Source organism: Prionailurus bengalensis, chromosome C2 (genome assembly GCF_016509475.1).
Source record: "Prionailurus bengalensis isolate Pbe53 chromosome C2, Fcat_Pben_1.1_paternal_pri, whole genome shotgun sequence".
Classification (NCBI taxonomy): domain Eukaryota; kingdom Metazoa; phylum Chordata; class Mammalia; order Carnivora; family Felidae; genus Prionailurus; species Prionailurus bengalensis.
Window position 1 is genome coordinate 55,662,850 of NC_057350.1, and position 22,728 is coordinate 55,685,577.

General features: G+C 38.2%; 1 protein-coding gene across 2 annotated transcripts in view; it reads right to left on the reverse strand.

Moving 5' to 3' along the window:
* MYH15 (myosin heavy chain 15) overlaps positions 1-22,728 on the reverse strand; it is a 146,719-nt gene that overhangs the window by 76,762 nt on the left and 47,229 nt on the right. For both annotated transcript variants that reach the window (XM_043594075.1, XM_043594074.1), the window contains exons 15-22: positions 18,699-18,875; positions 17,495-17,627; positions 14,391-14,458; positions 13,470-13,557; positions 10,516-10,633; positions 9,489-9,612; positions 5,242-5,378; positions 1,527-1,782 (exon numbers count right to left, since the gene is read on the reverse strand). In XM_043594075.1, coding sequence (XP_043450010.1) covers positions 1,527-1,782; positions 5,242-5,378; positions 9,489-9,612; positions 10,516-10,633; positions 13,470-13,557; positions 14,391-14,458; positions 17,495-17,627; positions 18,699-18,875 — 1,101 coding nt within the window. The remainder of the gene's footprint in view (positions 1-1,526; positions 1,783-5,241; positions 5,379-9,488; positions 9,613-10,515; positions 10,634-13,469; positions 13,558-14,390; positions 14,459-17,494; positions 17,628-18,698; positions 18,876-22,728) is intronic.

Sequence of the window (22,728 nt, forward strand, 5' to 3'; positions counted from 1 at the left end):
TCAGTTACAATTTGAACTCATCTTAGCCTTCCTGGGTTTTCCCAGGAACTGGCTTGAATGTGTTTCCCATGCTCCCCACGCTGATCCTTTATCATATATCTGAGGCTTTTACCTACCACCCCCTGCATGAGTAGGGTCCATTTCTATCTTCCGTACCAGCCTAGGTAGCACTGGCCATGCTCTCTGTTCATAGGCAGAATGATGAAGACTGGAAGGCCAGATCTCATCCAAAGCTGCCTCTCCCCTGAGCCACACAAAACATGATCTTACAAACTGTAATTTTCACAGTATGAATTTAAAGTAGGTTTGGAGTGGGGCCCAGGAATTTGTATTTCAAGCAAGCATCCCAGGTGAGGCTGAAATGCACTAAGGTTCTGGAACTACTGCTATGTTAAATATGTATCAAAAATATAGGTCTGGGTGAAATTCTTATGTAAAATATGGCCTATTGGAGCACTGATGAATAGCATAGCCCCAAAATAAAAGAATAACTTGGGTCTGTCTAAAATTACTAAATTTCCCCTACTTTCCACTTAAGTTAAAAAAGCAGGAAAAAAAGTTTTGTAATTGTATTGTACGAATTGTATTATAAATTGTATATAATTGTAGTGGAACCTGGTGTCTTTTAACTTAGCACTGTGCTAAGTGGGGTGGAAAATATAATAAAGGTGGATAAAATCTCATCCCTGCCTTTGGGATGTTTGAGGATAACAGCAGTCCCAGTGGCCAGAGAAGAGGAATGTGAAAGGCAGTGAGTAAGGGCACACTGGCATCGGATTGGAGATGTAGGCTCAAAGGAGTCTGGAGTCTACAACACACATCTTGCAGTATCTGAAGCTTATTCATCAGAAAAGCAACATATTGTTTAAGACAGAGCTACGGTTCTCAATCCTAACTGGTTATCAGAATCGCCCATATAGATTATTTGGACTCATGCAGGGCCTGCTTAATCAAAATATCTGAGAGTGGGGTCTAGGCATCTTTCTTTTTATTTTTTTAATGCTCCACCAATAAGTTTGATGCAAACCCAATGTCGAGAGCTGATGTTTTTAAGAATTGGACTGATGAGTAAAGTTGATTTAGACTGGGGAAGGGGAAGTAGAGAGACCAAAATCGGGAAAACCGATTAGAAACATACTGCAATAATCCTGAAGATCTCAGTAAAGGTTTTCTTGGGATCTACTAAATCCTGTCTTTTGATTTGCTAATGGAGCAAATTTGATTTGTATGGAGCTACATACAAAACTTAAATTAAGACCCAGAGCTTCCTGGCTCCTGTGATAGATTATGGTGCTTTAATGTAGTTAAAACCCATCTAATAGTTTGTCCCCTTTTCAAAGACATCCTGCCAATGAAATCATTTCACTATGAAACAGGGTGTCTCTTTAAGTATTTCCATTGTGTTTGGTGAAATGCTATAGTATCTGAAAAGCACATGCTTCATTTTTCTCAAGTGAACACTGCCTGCAAAACAAGAGACTCTAATTAAAAACTTGATTTGAAGAACAAATGGTGGGGCCACTCACAGCTTGCAGCTGAAGAAGCAGGTCATTCTTTTCCCTGATGAAGCAGACTTGTTCTGCTTTCAATTCTTCCCTCTCAGATTCTGATTTCTCCAAGGCTTTTTGCAGTTGCACATGCTCTTCCTTCAGAGCAGCTATCTCCTTTCCCATTCCAGCAGATTTAACAAGAGGCTTGATCTTGAAGAAGAGCCTCATCCAGGGCCAGTTCTTCACAGCCATGAACACTCTTATGTTCCACTGGATCAAAAGAAGTGCATCCCTAAATCAAAAGAGAAAGAATAAAAGCAAGTCAACCCAGGCTATATGAGAGTTATTTTCCCAATTAAGATCCTTAAGAAGCATAACTTTTTAGGAGTCATTAAAAATTCTCATTAGTCTTCAAAGCACTTCTACATCTGGGCTCTCATTTGATTCTGGCAAAAGCCTTATGAGGACTTCTGGGGCTAGCAATATTGTGGGCTAGGTGTCCCCCATATACTCCCATTATATCCTTTCAATGAGCACTGAGCCTAAAGGAGGAAAGAAAGAAAGAGGGATCAAAAAAACCTTAACAAAAAGTGAATGTGTGTATATCTTGGCCATCTTCATGGAATGAGGGATCCAGTTTTGATATTGTAGGGATTTATGTTTTTATACCCATATGGATAAAGAGACAGGCTGAGACTTTCAACGAATGTCACCCTTAATGAAAAGAAAAATTTAAAAATTCACCACTGGCACAAAGTGATGTCAAAGAGAAATACATCTGATTTGCTATGGGCTCAGGATGAAGAAAAAATTCTACTCTGGGAATTTTTTTTAAGTTTATTTTCATTTATTTTGAAAGAGAGAGAGAGAGCAGGTGAAGGGGAAGAGAGAGAGGGAGACAATACCAAGCAGTCTCCATGCTGTCAGCGTGGAGCCCAATGGAGGGCTTGAACTTATGGAACAGTGAGATCATGACATGAGTCAAAACCAAGAGTTGAACACTTAACCAACAAACCACCCAGGCACTCTGAAATGTACTTTTTTTTTAAAGAAACTCATCTAAACTGACTCAAGAAGATAGAAAATCTCAATGACCTATGTTGTTAAATAAATGGAATCAAAATTATAAAAATATATAAAAAAAAACCCATCACCAGATCTACATGGCTTTATAGGCAATTTTACCAACCATTCAGGGAATAGACAATCAAAATAAATTGTTTCATGTTTTACAAAGAGGAAACATTCTCTACTTGTTTTACACGGTTAAGGTAATCTTGATCCAAAGTCAGATAACACAGAAGGAGAAAATAAAATTACAGACCAAACTTATTCATGAACATTGTTGCAAAAATCTTTATGATTATACTACAACCAAACCCATCAATATATGAAAAAGGTATTTCAAAAATAAAGTCCTTTTAACATTTAAAAAATCTATTAATATAATTTAATACTTATAGGTTAATGGACAAAAAAACCATGGGATTATTTCATTAGATACAGAAAAAATTTAACCATTTTACTGTTGAAATCACTTAATGAAATAGGATGGAATGAATGTGCTCCACACAATATATCATACCTACAAAAAGAAAAAATCTACAGTAAACATCATCTTAAAAGGGAAATGATAGCTTTCCCCAAAGCAAGAAATATGACAAAGATTGGTAAAAGTTTTGAAGTCCAAAATACTGCAAGTTAGTAGCAATACAGAGCAATGAGACTTTCATACACTTCTGGTGAAGAGTAAATTGGAAAGCATTTTGACAATATCTCATGAAGGTGGAGTTGTGTGTAAGCTAAAGTCTAATAATTCATACCCTAGAGAAAGCTATTCAAAGTGTGAACTTCACCAGCTGCTATCAACAAACTCTCACTGCATGAACCAGCATTTTGAGTAATACTGCACTCAAGAAACTCTTGCACACATGCAGGAGCAGATATTTATAAAAACAACACTACAGAGCAGTTCCTAATAGCAAAAATTATAAATGAGTTAAATTTACTTGGGCTAGAAAATGGATAAATAAATCATGATATATTTGTACAATGGAATACTATAGAGCATTTAAACTCCATAGTCTAGCACTAGATTTATAAACATTAATAAATTTCAGGGGTGCCTGGGTGACTCGCTCGGTTGGTTAAGTGTCTGAATCTTGGTTTCTACTCAGGTCAGATCTCATGGTCCTGAGATTGAGCCCCGAGTTAGGCTCTGGTGGGCATGGAGCCTGCTTGATTCTCTCTCTCTCCCTCCTTCTTGGCCCACCCCTGCTCATGCTTGTGCACACTCTCATATATAAATAAATAAATAAATAAATAAATAAAGTTTCAAAAATAGTTCCGAATATAAAGAACAAATTTAAGGATAATATATGGAATATTATTTATGTGAATACTGAAAACATGTAAAATCATAATTTTTTAAGGATATCTATATATCCCTGTAGGATTTGGATCAAGGCAGAAATCCACAAGGGGTTTCAACTGTATCTGTTAATTTATTTTTTTTAATGTTTTGAGCAACTATAGAAAAATAGGTTAAAGATATGAAAACATACCTTTATATATTTTATATATTAAACATTAATGAAACATGGAATGATAAAACAAATTCAGGATCTGGGAAGCTAGGTATAGGACCTCGATCAAGGGAGAAATACACAAGGGGTTTTAATTTTGTAAATATTTTAATTGTGAGCAATTATAGATGAAATGTTAGGAATTGAAATACTTTGATGATAAGCTCCATGAGTATGCATTAGAATATTTTCTGTATTTTTTGTGTATTTGAAACATTTTATAATAATTTTTTAAAAGCCATCCAATGATTTAGAAGGAATGAATAGTAAAGACCTCATTTTATAGATGAAGGAAGTAAACTATATAGAAATTAAGAGTTTTTACCCATGTTCACAAAACTACTCCTAGAAGCCATGTCTTCTAATCCCCAAACTCCCATACCATACCAAGCACTGAGTCACAAAAGACTCTGAGGAGAGGTCTCTCTAATATCTTTGGTATCACCATGTAATGATATTTTTCTTCTTAGGAAAAACAGAAGGAATTAATACACTGACAATTAAACAAGTTATACCAAGACCTGTGGACCTGTCTTCAGAAGGTAAACTACACCATGGAAAAAAATAAATGCAACAATTGCAGAATCTGTTTTTCAGAATCCCTTTGTTTGGAGATTTTACAAGCTTGCTTTCCATGGTTCTATTAGACAAAACCTATACCTTAGCGTCCAAATGTGATAAATGTCCCTAGTGAGGCTGCTTGAAATGAAGTAACAGAGTTAGGATTACATATCACCAACAGCCATAGTTTCTGACCCAGGGGAAGTTGGAAAGGGGTCAGGACACCTCCCCACTCTGCAGCAAACTTCCTGAGAGTTGACTGTGGGAGGCATGCAAAATTTTCCAGGTCTGCTTCTATTACGAAATGTGAGTCACACCATCCTCAGAGATCCAGACTTCCTTGACTATAAAGAATATCTCCAAAGGGAAGGCTGGAAACAATACAAGAAATACCTGAATTATGTTTATACTTGGTTGGATAAGGCAATAAAAGCCCTTTGTGCTCTGTTTGGTGTTCCATGATTTAAAATTTTTAAGTGATGTCCCCACATAAGCAGAGGTTGCAGTTCTTTACCTTGACCTATTATAAGACAATGAGATAAGGTCACATTGATTTAGGTACACCACTACTCTAGCAGTGGGGGTGAAGGGTAGTGATATCATACCTCTCTTCCAGAATCCTCTGGTACTTGATTCGCATCAGTTTGCCCCGTACTTTGGCTTGGAACATTGTGAAGACTTTAGAAAGTCTCTCATCTCTCATTGCTTCCAGTTGTTCCAGAAAACCAGCTTTTAAAAACACCTAAAAGAAATAAGTCAGATATTACTTCCACTCACAATGGGTATTTATTAAATGTCTAATGAATGACTGTATAAACTAATATACTCATTGATTAGTTGTATTTCTTGTCAAGTTTTACTCAGTGGGTAAAATGCACATTCTAGAAAGTTTGATTTTATAAATTCAAAGTTTGCAAAAAATATTTTATTTAATCTTGTGGTTATTTTGGTTCCTTAAGAATATGGACTATTCTTGGGGCGCCTGGGTGGCGCAGTCGGTTCAGCGTCCAACTTCAGCCAGGTCACGATCTCGCGGTCCGTGAGTTCGAGCCCCGCGTCAGGCTCTGGGCTGATGGCTCGGAGCCTGGAGCCTGTTTCCGATTCTGTGTCTCCCTCTCTCTCTGCCCCTCCCCCGTTCATGCTCTGTCTCTCTCTGTCCCAAAAACAAAACAAAACAAAACAAAACAAAACAAAACAAAACAAAACAAAACAAAAAAAAAACGTTGAAAAAAGAATATGGACTATTCTTGGGGTGCCTGGGTGGCTCAATCAGTTAAACATCTGACTCTCAGCTTCGGCTCAGGTCATGATCTCACAACTTCATGGGTTTAAGCCCCATCAGGCTCTGCAGTGCAGAGCCTGCTTGGGATTCTCTCTCTCTCTCTCTCTCTCTCTCTCTCTCTGCCCCTCTCCAATTCACTGTTTCTCAAAAATAAATAAACAAACTTAAAGTAAAAAGAACATAGACTATTCTCCTTATCTGTTAATAATGTGTAGGTTGTCAAGGGAACCTGGTTTAAGTTTTAAGTTAGACTCAGCCATGCAGTGTTCAGAAGTGCCAGGCAGGGGTCTGCAAACTTTTCTGTAAAAGGCCAGATAGAAAATATTTTGGACTTTATAGATCACATAGAATTTTCATAGATCTAAAGAATCTTCTTCATCTCCTCCTCCTCCTCTTCTTCCTTCCTTCCTCACCTCTTACTCTGCCCCCTTCTTTTTAAAAAACAACCATTTAAAAATGTCAAACCAGGGTGCCTGGGTGGCTCAGTCGGTTGGGCGGCCGACTTCGGCTCAGGTCACGATCTCGCGGTCCGTGAGTTCGAGCCCCGCATCGGGCTCTGTGCTGACAGCTCAGAGCCTGGAGCCTGTTTTGGATTCTGTGTCTCCCTCTCTCTGACCCTCCCCCATTCATGCTCTGTCTCTCTCTATCTCAAAAATAAATAAATGTTAAAAAAAATTTTTTTTTAAATGTCAAACCATTTTTAATTAATTTATTATTTTTATTTTTTAATTTACATCCAAGTTAGTTAGCATACAATGCAGTGCAACAATGACTTCAGGATAGATTCCTTAATGCCCCTTACCCATTTAGCTCATCCCCCCACCCCCCTGACAACCCCTTCAGCAACCTTCTGTTTGCTCTCTTTTAAGAGTCTTTTATGTTTTATCACCCTCCTTGTTTTTATATTGTTTTTGCTTCCCTTCCTTTCTGTTCATCTGTTTGTATCTTAAATTCTTCATATGAGTGAAGTCATATGATATTTGTCTTTCTCTGACTAATTTCACTTAGCATAATACTCTCCAGTTCCATCTACATAGTCGCAAACAGCAAGATTTCATTCTTTTTGATTGCCAGGTAATATTCCATTGTATCCCATTTGGGCTCTTTCCATACTTTGGCTATTGCCAATAGCACTGCTATAAACATTGGGGTGCATGTTCCCCTTCAAAACAGCACACCTGTATCCCTTGGATAAATACCTAGTAGTGCAATTGCTGGGTCATAGGGTAGTTCTATTTTTAATTTTTGGAGGAACCTCCATACTGTTTTCCAGAGTGGCTGCACCAGTTTGCATTCCCATCAGCAGTACAAAAGAGATCCTCTTTCTCCACATGCTTGCCAACATCGGTTGTTGCCTGAGTTGTTAATGTTAGCCATTCTGACAGGTGTCAGGTGGTATCTCATTGTGGTTTTGGTTTGTATTTCCCTGATGATGAGTGATGTTGAGCATTTTTTCATGGGTCAGTTGGCCATCTGGATGTCTTCTTTGGAGAAGTGTCTATTCAGGTCTTTTGCCTATTTCTTCATTGGATTATTTGTTTTTTTGGATGTTGAGTTTGATAAGTTCTTTATAGATTTTGTTTGCTAACCCTTTATCTGATATGTCATTTGCAAATATGTTCTCCCATTCTGTTGGTTGCCTTTTAGTTTTGCTGATTGTTTTATTCGCTGTGCAGAAGCTTTTTATTTTGATGAGATCCCAACAGTTCATTTTTGCTTTTGTTTCCTTTGCCTCCAGAGACGTGTTGAGTAAGAAGTTGCTGCGGCCGAGATCAAAGAGGTTTTTGCCTACTTTCTCCTTGAGGATTTTGATGGATTCCTGTTTTACATTTAGGTCTTTCATCCTTTTTGAGTTTATTTTTGTGTATGGTGTAAGAAAATGATCCAGTTTCGTTTTTCTGCATGTTGTTGTCCAGTTTTCCCAGCACCATTTGCTGAAGAGACTGTCTTTATTCCATTGGATATTCTTTCCTGCTTTGTCAAAGATTAGCTGGCCGTACATTTGTGGGTCCATTTCTCGGTTCTCTGTTCTGTTCCATTGATCTGAGTGTCTGTTTTTGTGTCAGTACCATACTGTCTTGATGATTACAGCTTTGTAATACAGCTTGAAGTCTGGAATTGTGATTCCTCCAGCTTTGGTTTTCTTTTTCAAGATTACTTTGGCTATTCAGGGTCTTTTCTGGTTCCATACAAATTTTAGGATTGTTTGTTCTAGCTCTGTGAAGAATGCTGGTGTTATTTTGATAGGGATTGCTCAAACCATTTTAACATATAAAAAATAGTCCATGTAGATGGACCTTACACCAAAGTTTTTGATCTCTGCTCCAGAGAATTCACTTTGTCTTCGATATTAATGAGTCCACATACACTTTTTCAAGAATTATTAGTAATGGCCAAGATGAGGTGAGTGAAGTGTCAGGCACAATTTTAAGGAAGCTCTCACTTTTAAGGTTGTATAAGTCAGTACTTACATAACCTTAATAGTGAGTGCTTCTCAAATTTTGTGCTTTAGGAAGCTCTTTTTACTCATGCTAGTCCTAGTCCAGATGAGTAGTATACAGCAAAAATAACTAAGCACACAAGGAATCAAGAGGCCAGTAGTGGAAATCAGCAGAAACAATGAACACCAGAAACAGACTCTCAAGAACTCAAAAGATGGGAGTCGACTAACATTTTATAATTATGTCCTAATGGAGTTCTTTTTCTGTGAGCTCTTTACCCTAGACCTTCCAATTCTCCTTCTAACAATTTGGTCCTTCTATGGATGTCATTAGGAACAACTTGATGTTGACCATCAACTAAAACCAAATCTATTAGAAGTTTCCCATAATATGTGGATTATTCCAAAATCATCTAACATGAGACAGAATTTAGCAAACTACATTTAAGGGACTTAATTTTGGATTAATTTTTTTTAGATAGTAGGGTTGATCTTAACATTATTTTATTTTATTTTTTTAGAGAGAGAGGGAGAGAAAGTGAGTTGTGGAGGGGTAGAGAGAGAGAGAGGGAGAGGGAGATTCTTAAGCAGGCTCCACACTCAGCACAGAGCCCAGCGTGGGGCTCCATCTCACAATCCTGAGACCAAGACCTGAGCCGAAATCAAGAGTCAAACGCTTAGCTGACTGAACCACCCAGGGACTTAAACATTTTTAATTACTCATATACTCTCCTAGAATTAATTCCCTAAAAGAGTACTTGTGTATAAACCAATTCACACACATACAAGCAGTTCATTCAATAAGCTGATTTACCTTCTTCTAGCTCTGATGTCGATGCACATTTTCTAGCACAGCAAGGTTAATTCAATATTTTATATCTTGGCCCAAACTTACTTAAATGAATAATTATAAAAATGCAAATGTACTCAAGACTGAGGTTTAAGAAACATTGAGTTTTCTCCCAAATAGCGTTGAAGTTTCCACTTTCAACCAAGCTCTATTTGTGTTATTTGCGGTCACAAGAACTGTAGAATGCCTTATCATTGCACTTTCATGGGTATTTTATTTTAAGATACACACTCTTTCCTCCCACTCTTCTCCAAATGCATTCTTCCTAGTTTTCTGTTACCTTAGTGATTCCAAAGCGATACTGGATATGGTCTATCTCCAATGAGCCAAGTAATTCTTCAGCGGCTTTTCTGCTGCTCACAAACCTACTCTTTGGAAAGGCCCTGGGGTTCAGGATGCAGTACCTAATTTAAAATAGATAATGAATAAGCCCTGGGATCAGAGAGGTCATATGATTCAAACGAAGAATAATTTGGACAAGTGAGGTAAAGAAGGTACAGACTTGTACCTCTCCTATCAATATGTTCAATTTTTGCAAAACTCCTGGAAAAAATAATGAGGATACAAGCAATAAAACCTTACTTTGGCATAATAGTGTGTATTTTTATAGTACTTTAGAGCAACATCATTTGATTCTCTGCTCAGTTACAGACGGAAGGAGAGATTGAGAGTCAAAGGGAGAGAAAGAGCCAGGCTTAAGTATCTCTATTGTACAGGTAAGAAAACTGAAAAGCAGAGACATTAAATGTCTCTTCCAAGATTTCTTCACCCTAATGGTGAGCTGGCAGAGAACTAGAAATATGCCTCTTAATTCTGAGACAGGTACTCTTTCTACTTTACCATACTTGGCTCAAATTTGCTTGATGACCTATAATTTACACTTTCGGAATTCAGGAAATAGAAAGCAAAAATGCCTCTCCTGCGGCCTGCCACACACCCTGCTGGCTTCCTTTCTTTCACAGGCTTGCTAGTAAAGCAACAGCCTACTTGGAAGGCAGCTACGATTAAGTACATACAACATTTCAGAAATTCAATTCAGCCTCCATGTCTTTCTTCTGTATATATTTCTTCTATATGTAGGTCTATTATCCATTAATAGAGATTTAAGGATATTACAGCTACATGGATGTTGGATTTAAGGGGAAGTAATAATGGAACTCTGTCGTCATATATCTCACCACCACCAAACCACATCGATCTGTAGTCTGGAGGACATCAACCAAACAAACAATGCATGCCTAAACACTCAGAAAGAGAGGAAAGCAGAATGCCTTAGGTTCCTTGGGTCCTAGGATGTATATGTTTACCTTTGTTTAAAATCAGCATACAACAGTTGGTTCGGAAAACCTTCACAGCATATCCTGATCCCTTCTAAGACACCATTACAACGCAGCTGCTGCAGAACCAAGTAAGGGTCCAATACACCTGAAGAAGAAGGGCCGCGCTTAGTCTGTGTCCAAAAAAGATTATTACTCAAGATTTTGTCCTAATTGCTGCATCTTGAGATTTAAAAATGTTTGAATTTTGTGCTCTTTACATAATAGGTAGTAGGCATTCACTCACTCCCCAGCCTGAGGACACTCACAGTACCCATCCTTTCATGCAAGAGTCTCCAAATAGGATTTACTCCAAATAGGATTTACTCCAAATTCCTTTAACACAGAATGAACCTTTTAACTCACAGTTTGTCAAGTTTTATAAGCAAATACACCTAGAAGGCAAAAAAGAATACATTTTTGCTAGAATTGTAAATAGCTGGCATTATATCCATTCTCTGGCCAGAACCAGCCAGAAAGGAGCATAAGAACACAAAAGGCAACTGCCACCTCCAAGTAGGAAGGAAAAGGGATTACAAGAAGGGGGAATACAAAGAGAGGAGAAGATGAGCACAGCCACAAAATTGTTTACTATTTACGAAAGACTTGAGCACATGCCAGCCTACATTCTCTCCTCACTATCTTGAGAGCACCTAAGTTTTATTCTATAGCATAAGCATCTTCCTATCACTTCCACGTTTATCAGATGAAACCCTACTAGGGCTGCAGCAGCAATCTCTGAGAGAAGCCTTAGATAAACCTTCCAAGGAGCCTTCCAAGGAGTCTTCAGGAAGAAGCCAAGTAGTGTTCCTCTTAACACAAAGGGCTATGAAAGTATTGTCAGAAAAATGGAAATCAGATGATTCTCTGTTTATGTCCAAAGTCACAGAAATAAACTCTAAGCCATATATTCATCTTCCTGTACTCTAATTCCTTTCATAGATAGAAACAGATGATCTGTAAGAAGGGGAACAAGTGGACCTCTATGACCCCAAAAGGTCAATCATGCTATTCTCTTTAAGCACATATGAAAAACTGTCTTGATTAGATCACAAAGCTTTTCTTATGACTTTGTCTTATAACTTAAAAAAAAAAAAGAATATAACTGCTAAAATCAGAGCTGACTCTATGGGAGACAACTCTAATAGGTAACAGAATTGCTCCAAAATAGAGGCAGCTAATTAGATTTCTTGCCAAATGGAAGCAGTGTCCCTAGATGCATTCAGAAACCCAGCTGATAAGAAACAATGAGACAAAAACATACAGAGTCAATGAACATGAAGTGTTTGTGTTGCAAAAACCCAAACTGCAGTATCATTGTTTAGTATCACACTTTCCAAAAATAGGTCACAGGCTGTCAAGATTAGGGTCTTAATTACAGGAGGTTAATAAAAATGCAAGATACTACAGAACCTCAGAAATTAGAATCGGCAGCATCTGGCTGGCTACATATTCCAAAGGTGATTAGTGCTCTGAAGACTTAAGTGTGTATCACACATATAACTTTGAGCTGACAGCCTCTGACCAAGTTATATAGGAGCCTGTAATTCCAAAAAGAAGTCTGAGAATCTTCAAACCCATTATGTAAGGAAAGCAATCCGTGTAGTTAATAATGGTAAAAACTTTGTTTGGGCAATTAAATACACAAACAAATAATTTACCACCACCCACCTACTGCTGTCCTTTCATCAAAAAGCATCCACTACAATAACCAAGATACAGAAACAACCTAAGTGTTCAGAGATGGAAGAATGGATAAAGAAGGTGAGGGGTGTGTGTGTGTGTGTGTGTGTGTGTGTGTGTGCGTGTGCATACATACATATATACATGTATACACAATGGAGTATTATTCAGCCATAAAAAAAGAAGAAAGTCCTGTCATATGCAACAACATGGAAGGACACTGAAGGCATTATACTAAGTGAAATAAGTCAGGCAAAGAAATATAAATACTGTGTGATCTCACTTATATGTGAAATCTAAAAGCAAACAAACCCAAACTCATAGGAAAAGAGATTAGATGTGTGGTTGCCAGAAACAGGGGGTGGGTGAGGAAGGGGAAATTGGACGAAGGTCGTCATAAGGCACTAACTTCCAGTCATAAGATAAGTAAGTACTAGGGATGTAACATACAACATGATGAATACAATTAACACTGCTATATGGTATATTTGAAAAGTTAAGCGTCAAAAGAGTAAAGTTAACAGAATCAATTCTAGGAATTTTTATCACAAGGAAAAAAATATCTATATGAGGTGACGAATGTTAACTAAACTTGGTAATCATTTCACAATATATGTAAGCCAAATCATTGTGCTGTACACCTTAAATTTATACTGTAGTGCTATATGTCAATTATATCTCAATAAAACTGGGGTGGGGGAAGAAACATTAAAAAAAAAACTGCCCATGCCTCAGAAGACATAGCTAAAGAGATGGGTGCTGTAGGGAGAAGGAAGATATTAGTATTGGCGAGGGAGACTGGAGGGAGTTCTTAACAATTAGAAATGGATTTAGGAACTGTCTTTATGGTCAATTTAGATAATTCAGATCAAATAATCTCCTTTATGCCTAAATATCTACCTTAATTCCTCCAGTGATTATCTAATTCCTTTTATTATACTTTGCCCTCATAGACAATGGCATAGAAGCTCATCCAGGTTTTAGTGTGAAATTCAAGGAGGAATTTCAACGCTAATGTCAAGCATTCTAATGTTACCCAGTTGGGTCGAATTCGTGAAATCCTTCTGTATGTCCACTTGAATCTCAATTCAAAAGCAATCTTAAGGAAGTTCTGAAGACCTCGCTTTTAACTTACTTTCATTTTTCTATCAGAAATCTACTCTTATATAAAAGGGACCAGTAATTTTCTTAAAAAAGACATTCAACATAGCTTGAATCAAATGTATTCCCCAGTACGGATTACAAAGAAGTCTAGTTCTTACCTGGCATTTTGTTCACATTGGGATTTATGCATCTCACAAAATGAGGTGCTGTTGATTTCAGCTTAGTCATCAATTTATTTAGGTTTTCCTTAAATAGAGACCATAACAAACACAAAATCACTTTGCAAATCACTAAAAACACCAATCTACCTCACAATTGTCTCCAAGTCCATCAACTTAATCTTAAAGCCAAGATGCATATCAACAATAAAATAATGAATTCAACATTTTCCCTGCTTACCAAACCATACATTATTTCTTTCCTATGACAAGCCAATATTTATCTGACAGATACAGTTCTGTTGTGAATCAGATCTACCTGTTTTGAATTTGATAGCAATAATTTATGACTGGGCAATAAAATGACTTGAACACATAAACTGTTTTTCAAGTTTTCAGTATGCAAATTCTTCTTAGGTCAGATTCTCTGGAAGTAGAATCTGAGTTGGGGATTCTGGTTTGAGGGGTTTATTTGAGAACTAGGGTAGGATAGGGGAAGAAAAAAGCAATGATATGGATTCAAAGTCGAAAGTGATCCCTGAATGAGCTCTGAGCATAAATGCACCAATTGTACCACACTCAGTCCCTACCTTGAGGCAAGAAAGGGGCCAGAGTCTACAGGGGTGAGTAAGGACATAACTTAGCTTCTCATTTGACAGTGGCAATCCTGGCACCTGTGAGTTGTTATGAGCTGACATTCTTATCAGCTGGAAGATGGGTGCAGGGCTGATAAAGGGGACCTAGGTGGGGCACCAACAGTGTCCATGGAAAAACCATTTATATCAAGATAGACTTCAACTTTTCCAACTCGGCTAACTTCAAATGCCTTGCCCTCATTTGAAGATGTGAAATTTCAAATAAATAATAATATATGCAGATTGTGAAGTAGTTAATATATGAATAGATGCAATTAAAAATTACTTTATGCAGAGATGCAACCATTTGGAATGAAACTCCTTTCTTGCGTTTCTTCTCCCCAAACTGTAGAGCTAAAAAAAGAAGAAGAAAGCATTTAAAAAGCTCTTTTCTTGTCACATTACCATACCCTGTTGATGAAAGTATAAATTCGTCAAGTTCTAGAAGCAATATGGCAACATCTATCAAAAGCTTTAGAAATATTTGTCTCAACACAAATGTCTATTTCTAGTGCTCTTCCTTAAGGAAATAGGCAACTGTGTGAAGAAACTTGCTGCAGCATTGTTTAGTTACTGCAAAAAAACAAAGCAGAAAATTAAATTATCAACAAATGTCTATCAATGGATTGGCTGATTAAATTATGAGAGAGAGAGAGAGAGAGAGAGAGAGAGAGTGTGTGTGTGTGTGTGTGTATACAATGAAACACTGTGACCTTTTAAAATGATGATGTGGATCCATATTACTGGCATAGAAGGATTTCTAGGAGTTATTTTAAGAGAAAAAGTAGGTTACAGTTTGTGTGTTATGATCCTTGGTATCTATACATGGTTTTCAGTGTAGTTGTATTATTAGTGACTATATACATAAAAAATATTGGGAGGAGTGTAGGCCAAAATGTTAGCAATTGCTACCACTCTAGATGAACTTATAGGTAACTTTTACATTTCTCTTTTTATTTTTCCATATAGTCTGTGTTTTTGGCAACACCATGCATCACTTTTATAATTTATAAAAAACCATCTATTTCCATTTTCTGGTAGCAAAAGAATCTATGCTAAGCCAAATTGTTTTACAAACATTTGTGTAGTGCTAACTCACAAAGATGTACAGCAACAACAAGTGCAAAATCCCTAGGCAATCTGGAAAAAATGGGCCAGCTGCCAACATGAAAAACAAAATCTTCCCTGTGCCTGAGTAGTACCTGTGCTGGAGCAGATGTCCTAAAACCTAATCACTAATGTTCTACTGACATGTCCCAGGCCCTCCAAATGAATCACTTGACTTCTTTGTACATTAGTTTCTCCATCTATGAAAAGAGAATACTACTACCTTCCATTATTAATATATATTTTTTTAATTACAACTTTGGTTTAAAGTACTTGGAGTCCCCATAAGAAAGTATGGTTATTATGGGTAATTTAATGTTTGGATGAATAAGAAACATGAAGGCAAGTATTTTCAGGAGGTTCTTGAAAAATCACCCCAAAAAAAACATTCTAGATAGTTCTTCTTTTCTACTTCCAAAGGACACAGCACACACTCTGAAGAGTTAGAAGATGATTTCCTCTCTGATTCTCTGCCTGAACCGCTGCCTGATCTCTTATGTTCAGAGAATGACCCATTTGGGAGCTGTAAGCTTAGGAGTCACTAACTGACTGCTCAGGGGCACTTTAGAAACCATTAGAATCAGGCAAATGTGCTGCCTGAAGATTATCAGGGTCCAAATACAATAGCTTTCATTTCTCAACCTCTTCTCAAGGCAGGCCAACAGGATTTCAGGCTCGCTCCTGAATTATGTCATCATGTGCTGATGAAGCCAGGGAGTGCCAAATTCTCTCTCCATTTCTTGACCGTGTCAATCAGGAGTCCCAAATCAGCCTGATGGGGCCAGGAATTAACTTGAAGCTGGGTGTGAGACAGCAGGGCAGTGAGAAGGTTAGGGAATGAGAGCACACATCCCTTAAAGAAGAGCTGATACACCTCACCCATTGCCACAAGGGTATCTGAATCTAGGCTGGCCAGTTTTTCTCTTTTCTCATGTTTTCCACTTTTTGAAGACAAAAGGAAACCCAACTGTGTACATGGCAACTTCTGATTTTTTTTTTTTTAACCCATGTGGACCAAACAAACCATGTGAAGGCAAGGCTCTGCTCGGGGCCTTCCAATCTGTGACTTTTGCTATGAATCATGGAGAGCTTCCCTCTGTAGATAGCATTAATCCAGTTGTGTGGCTGATGTTAGCAATGTGGGCTCAGTATCTTCAAATCCTTTGTACCATTGTGCAAAAGTCTGAATTAGGTCCTAAATACATGTAGCTTGTACATCTCTCTGTTTTGTTTCTGGAAGACAGTGAGAGTGGTATAGGCACCAGGCCAGGAAGCAAAGCTCTGCTTCCTACCTTGGCTTTGAATTTACTAGTGTTAAGTTAACTAAACAAGGGGCCATTAGACTGATGTGGCTCAGACTCTGTAGTGGCCTGTATTAGCAAGCCATAATCTAAGCTTGTACATGCCCTAAAATCAAACTGCTAAGGACAACCAATCACAGTCAACTAGGCTTTAAACTACAACCAATCAGTAACTTCCTTACTTTGCTTCTATGTTTTCTCTATAAAATATCTCCCTGAGCTCCTGCTGGTGGAAAAGTCTTAAACACTGAGGGTTTGACACAACCCCATTTGAATTAATTTGTGTTCAAATAAATGCTCAAAAATTTTAACATGCTTTAGTTTATCTTTTAACAGTAGATTTGTGAAATTGGGGATTCTCCTTGACTCTTCTGTACTTGTTTCTGTAAGGTAAGAAGACATTTTCCTCTCTCTGTATCTGAAAGTGTCATGGCATGGACTAAGATAATATATATAAAAGTGCTTTGTAAATTACAAAGTACTAAACAAGATTAGTTATTTGTTGGCCAATAAATATTTATGGAGTGTCTGCTAAACAGGCATTTGCTACACGCTTGAGGCTACAATTAAATAAATCAGACCTAATCCCTGCCCTCATGAAGCTTATAATAATCCCAAATTACTGTAATATAAAAGCACTGTGAAGGAGAAATCCAAGATATTTGGGGAATATAGATTAAAGAGGCTTGTTATTTCCCCAAAATCATTTATCAAAATATGGTTTGCTGCTCCCTCTTTGCAGCTGGGTTGAGTAGAAGATAAAAGCAGAGTAGAGCAGCTTCCTTGAAATACATCCATCTCAAAGCACCATTTCCCTGGAGAACCACCAGCCTGAGGACAGAAAGGCTAATAAGAGGGATGACTCAGACCACAGGGAGCAGACACAGATATCACAGGAAAGAAGCAAGGATTTTTATAAGTGCTGAGGCAGCCATGGGTTCCATTCTAAAGCTAAAAAATTAGGGAAGATTGTTCAACTCACCACTGTCAGTACTCATGTGATTTTCAAAAAGGTTTGCCAGCAGTCTATTTGATGACTTCTGAAATACAGCCACCACTGTTTCATTAAGAAGGTCTTTGTTCTTTTCAAGCCAGCCACTAATGTTATAAGGCACCTTTGGAAAGGCATGCAGTTCAGGTAACAAAAGAAGAGAGTGCATAAATTAACATAGCAACCTGTGCATTCCTTTAAAAAAATCATAAATTGTATGGGTCCTTTAACTTTAAATTAGTTTGAGTTAACAGTACTGAATAATACTCCAGGAGTTCCATTGTGCAACCCGAAGAGATTCTTAGGCTTTACCATTTACATTGTAGAAAGAAAGGAAGAGACGGGGAGGGAAGGGAGAGAGACAGCTAAGGAAGGAGAGGGAGAAAGAATTAAATTGTATTTCCAGTAGAAACAATTCACATCAGCTCTCCTTCCTAGGCAAGAATAGATGAAAAAAATCCAATTGTCTCTGACACACACTGAACATTCAAAAAAATTAGCAATTATAATGATATTTTACTGTAAATATCATTATAATTAATATTCAAGGATTTGAAAGAAGACAATTACAAGCACATTTATGTACACTTGGCAGGTCACTTTCAGGCTGAAGTATTATTTTATCCTTCATCAATTATCTTTCTGTTCCATCCGGAATCACTGACCATAAGCAGAAAAGCAGAAAAAAAGGGGCAACACACACCAGTAGGGAAATGAGGAGAGGCAGCGAGAGTCATTGGAAACCTTTGTTGGCCATAGTTTGGAGGCCATTACTTTACAGTGAATATGTCTCTATGAGAGAATAAAAAAATTAAAAAACTTCAATAAAAAGATCAGTTGAAATCACTCATTCACACAATGTTAAGTTAAAAGGAAGGACAAATATGAAAAAACCCATGACTTTGATGATCTCCATGACTTTCTGAAGCTGTCTTACTTTGAGCTGGGATGACAGGGTCTATTTTGAAATTTCTAACCTTTGTGCACATGGAATACTATTATAGTATGGGTATTTCATTTCCTAAATGCTAAAAGGCTACACCAACTTTTTTTCTGGAACGGAGATTTTTTTGTTGTTGTTGTTCATCTCTTCATTTAATCTAAATTTTACTTATATATTATCTAGGGATTTTGACTGAATGCATTTGAGCCTGAGTCAGGAAAATTCAGGGCTGAGGGTCTAGAAGTAACTTACCACTCCTGCATAATGGACAAGTTCAAAGTGAGCTTCATATCTCTTATTATCAGGCTTGGGCTTCTGAAAATGAACCGACTTCCCAAAATGGTTGTCAAAAAGTTTGGTCTTGAAAGTCACATCTGTAGCCTGAGGAAACATACATTCCTCTTCAAGGATGGAAAAGATGCCCATTGGCTGTTGGAGATACATATGAACAGCAGATGTAGAAAACACCAGGAAACAGTATCTTCAAAGGGGGTGGGAACTCATGTAAATTCTTATTCCAGGATCCTAATCACTTGACAAAGGGAAAGAATATTCACTATACATAACTAGTCAATCATCCATTCAACAAATATTTATTAAATACCTACCAAGTGCTGGGTACCAGTAGGAGCTGGCAATGTAGCCATTAGCCACATACACAAAGTGCCTGTCCTCAGACTGATTACATTCTAATGGAGTAGAAAGATACTAGTCAAGTAAACAAAGAATAAATAATTTAGTTTCCCATTAGTGTTCTGAAGAAATCATGCAAAGTAAAGAAATCAACAATGACTAGGGGACTGACTGGGAGCTATTTTAGTGGGATAGTCAAGTAAAACCCTCTGACCTAAATGAGAAAAGCAAATCCTAAGATCTGTGTGTAAGTATTCTTGGCAGACAAAATGATGAGTGCAAAGGCCCTGAGGCAGGAGCACACTTGGCAAGTTTGAGGTCCTGCCAGAGGCAAGAGTGGACAGAACTAAGGTAGTGAGATGGAGCATATGGTATGAGATAAAGCCAGAGAGGTAAGCAGTATTGGATCCCAAGGGCTGTCCAGGCCATACTAAGACATTTGGATTTTAAGTGTAATGGGAGGTCTTTGTAGATTTTTAACAGAAAGTCATGTGATTTGATGTTTGCTTTAAAAAGATCATTTGTTTAGAACAGCATTGGCAAAGTAGAGCCTGTTGCCCAAATCCTGCTCATGGCCTGTACTGGAGACCCAGTGAGCTAATAAGAGTTTCTACATTTTTAAAGGGTTGCAAAAACAAAAACAACAAAAAAAAGAATATGTGGTAGAAAACCCGATGACCCCTGTCAGCAAACTTTTTCTTTAAAAGGCCAGGTATTAAGTATGTTAGACTTTGTGGGCCACGTGGTCCCCATTACACTTCTGCCGTCCACTCAGCAATTTTAGCCCTGAAAGTGGCAAGTGGCAACATGTAAATAAAATGGGTGTGACGATGTTTTATTAAAACTTTATTTACAAAAACAGGCCACAGGCTAGATTTGGCCCACAAGGCCACAGTTTACTGACCCCTGTCCAGATTAGTGATAGTGTTAGAGGTGGTCAGAAGTCATTGAAAGATGACATAGCTCAAAAGGAGAGCAAGGTCTGCTGCTGGTGGATAGAACATGGGGTTTGATAGAAAGAGAACGATGACCAGGTTTTTGGCTTGAGAAAATGGGCAATGGATGCTGCCATGAACCAAAATAAGGTACATACATATAGAGAAAAGCAGGTTTTGGAAGGAAAATCAAGGATTCTCATATTTGCATATCTATTAGTGTATTTGTATATTCGTTAGTCTACTCCACAAATATTTTTGCAGTGCCTTCTATGAATAAATCACTGTACCAGACGTTTTGGGTTATACGTGGGTTGTGGCTCCAGAGCATCTCACCAAGAAGACAAAATAAATATATGCATGTGAGTACAAGAAAGCAGACAAAACAAAGGTATGCAGAAGATGTCATAAGAATGCTGAGACAGAACATGACCCCCGGGGCCCAACAGGCATAGATTGCATGATTTCCTACCATTACTTTGTACCTAAGAAGCATAGACTCTCAGGTTTGGGAAAGACATTAAAAGTCTGGTCTAACCCACCTAAAAGTTCCTTGAATTCCCTTCGTAATTTCTTTCTAAACAGCTGGTTAGCTTATGCTTAAATGTTTTCATGGAGAGAGAACACACCAACTCCAAGACAAGGCTCTGGATGGGTGACATATTAAAAGGAAATTTGTTTGTAGTTTAGAATTTGTTCTAAATTGCTCTCCCTGAGCCATACAAATGCTTCTAGGTAGTGGATCATCAGATATTTAAAGATCGTATTTTTGATCCACCTGAGTCTACCGTTGTAATATACAGACTGTGGTTTTCTACATCTTGTGTATGTTTTCATAGACTTGAAACCTGCACTTTAAAGGAAATGTAATTAACAATTTCACTACTAATTCTTGTACTGAAGAGTTCTGGGACATCTTCGTTCCTCCCAAACATCTAGGTGGGGAATGATGCAGTGAGTAATTATGTGAAGTGTTCTAAGTGACAGCAAACTAGTCTAATAGAAACTGACACCCATTTTGCTCCTGGCACCACTGACCTTGTGGGTTCTTGGCAAAGTACGTAACATGGAGGAGGTGGAGGAGGAGGGGGAGGGAGAATCTGATAAACTAAATAGTCGATTCACTGGTGTGAGCTTTTGGAGGCATGGATTCTATCTTGCACACAGATTTTCCTACCACGCATGTGGTCAACCCTCAGTGAAAACTGGACTGAATCATTTAAAAATTTAAGCATCTCTTGCAATGGTGTCTGTTAACAGCAGGGTTGTGGCAATGCCTCACAAGGGGGGACAGTCCCCATCTCAAACAGTCACCTTCTGTCCATGAGGACTGCCATTCTGCCGGGAATCTAATAAAGCCAACTTCCATTTTTGGATGAATGGAAGCTTTATGTTAAGCAAGTACATGTCATAGCTCAAAATATAACAGCCTAACCACTGAGGGGGAAAAACACTGTTTCGTCAGGGTCTTCTCCATTTTTCCAGTGCTCAGGAGGTGTAAAACTTCTAATAAATATGAGGCCCTCCGGTAAATTAATTTCCAAATAGGTCAGGGAAAAAAGTAATTATGTGCTGCCCTGTGGCATCACATGTCCTATATTGCACACTAAATTGTTTGAGTCAGTTGCCCTGACTCCGAACATTAGTGTTTTCACCTCTCCCTCTTCAAATATTATCAATCCGGTCTTCCTTCCTTTTATGTCTGTCACTTACTTGCTATTTGCATTTCTGTTTTCCTGATTCAGGACCTCTTTACTTCTCACCTGTGCTGCTGTCCCCAACTGCCTTAACCTTAGCCTTTCCTCCGATTCCAGACATCAAACACAAACCCACAGAACAAACGTGAGCAGCTCTGACTGCTCTGTTCCCAGCGCAGAAGCCCTCTCTGGCTCCCCGCTGCCAAAAAATAAGGTATAAATTACTTCAAGTCTCTTCACAAGCTGACCCTCCTTTTTTTTCTTCCAGCTACTTCCTTCTGTGTGTTCTGTGCTCTACTAGACTACTGAAAATTTCAGAATGTGGCCTTTGTTTAGTTACCTCTCTACCTTTGGTCTTGCTAGTCCCTTACCTGCTCACTGTCCTCCTCTCTTCACCTGCTAAAATCATAATCATTTCTTTTTTTTATTAAAAAAAATTTTTTAATGTTTATTTATTTTTGAGAGAGGGAGAGAGACAGAGTGTGAGCAGGGGAGGAGCAGAGAGAAAGGGAGACACAGAATCTGAAGCAGGCTCCAGGCTCTGAGCTGTCAGCACGAAGCCCAATGCGGGGCTCGAACCCACAAACCGTGAGATCATGACCTGAGCCGAAGTCAGATGCTCAACAGACTGAGCCACCCAGGTGCCCCAAGTCACAATCATTTCTTAAGATTCAGCTGAGATTTTATACCCTTTCCTACCTGGCCTTCCAAGATTCCCACAGGCAGAGGGGACTCCTGTGCTTCGGAGTTCTGTGGACCTTTGTGTCTTTCCTGCATTTATACTGAGACATATTTTCACACTGATTAGACTTACAAATCTCCTGCTTGACTGCACACTTCCTAAGGGCAAGTGCTACTTATAACAAGTGCTTAAGTTTTCCACAGCACTTACTTCAAAGTCTTCTCTACAGTAGTGTGGTACTGGGCCTGAAATTAAGGACCAACATTATGTGTGCCCTGATATGTGTGCCTGGGAGGGCTTCAGATGACCTAATCTCAAGTTCCCCTCTCCATTTT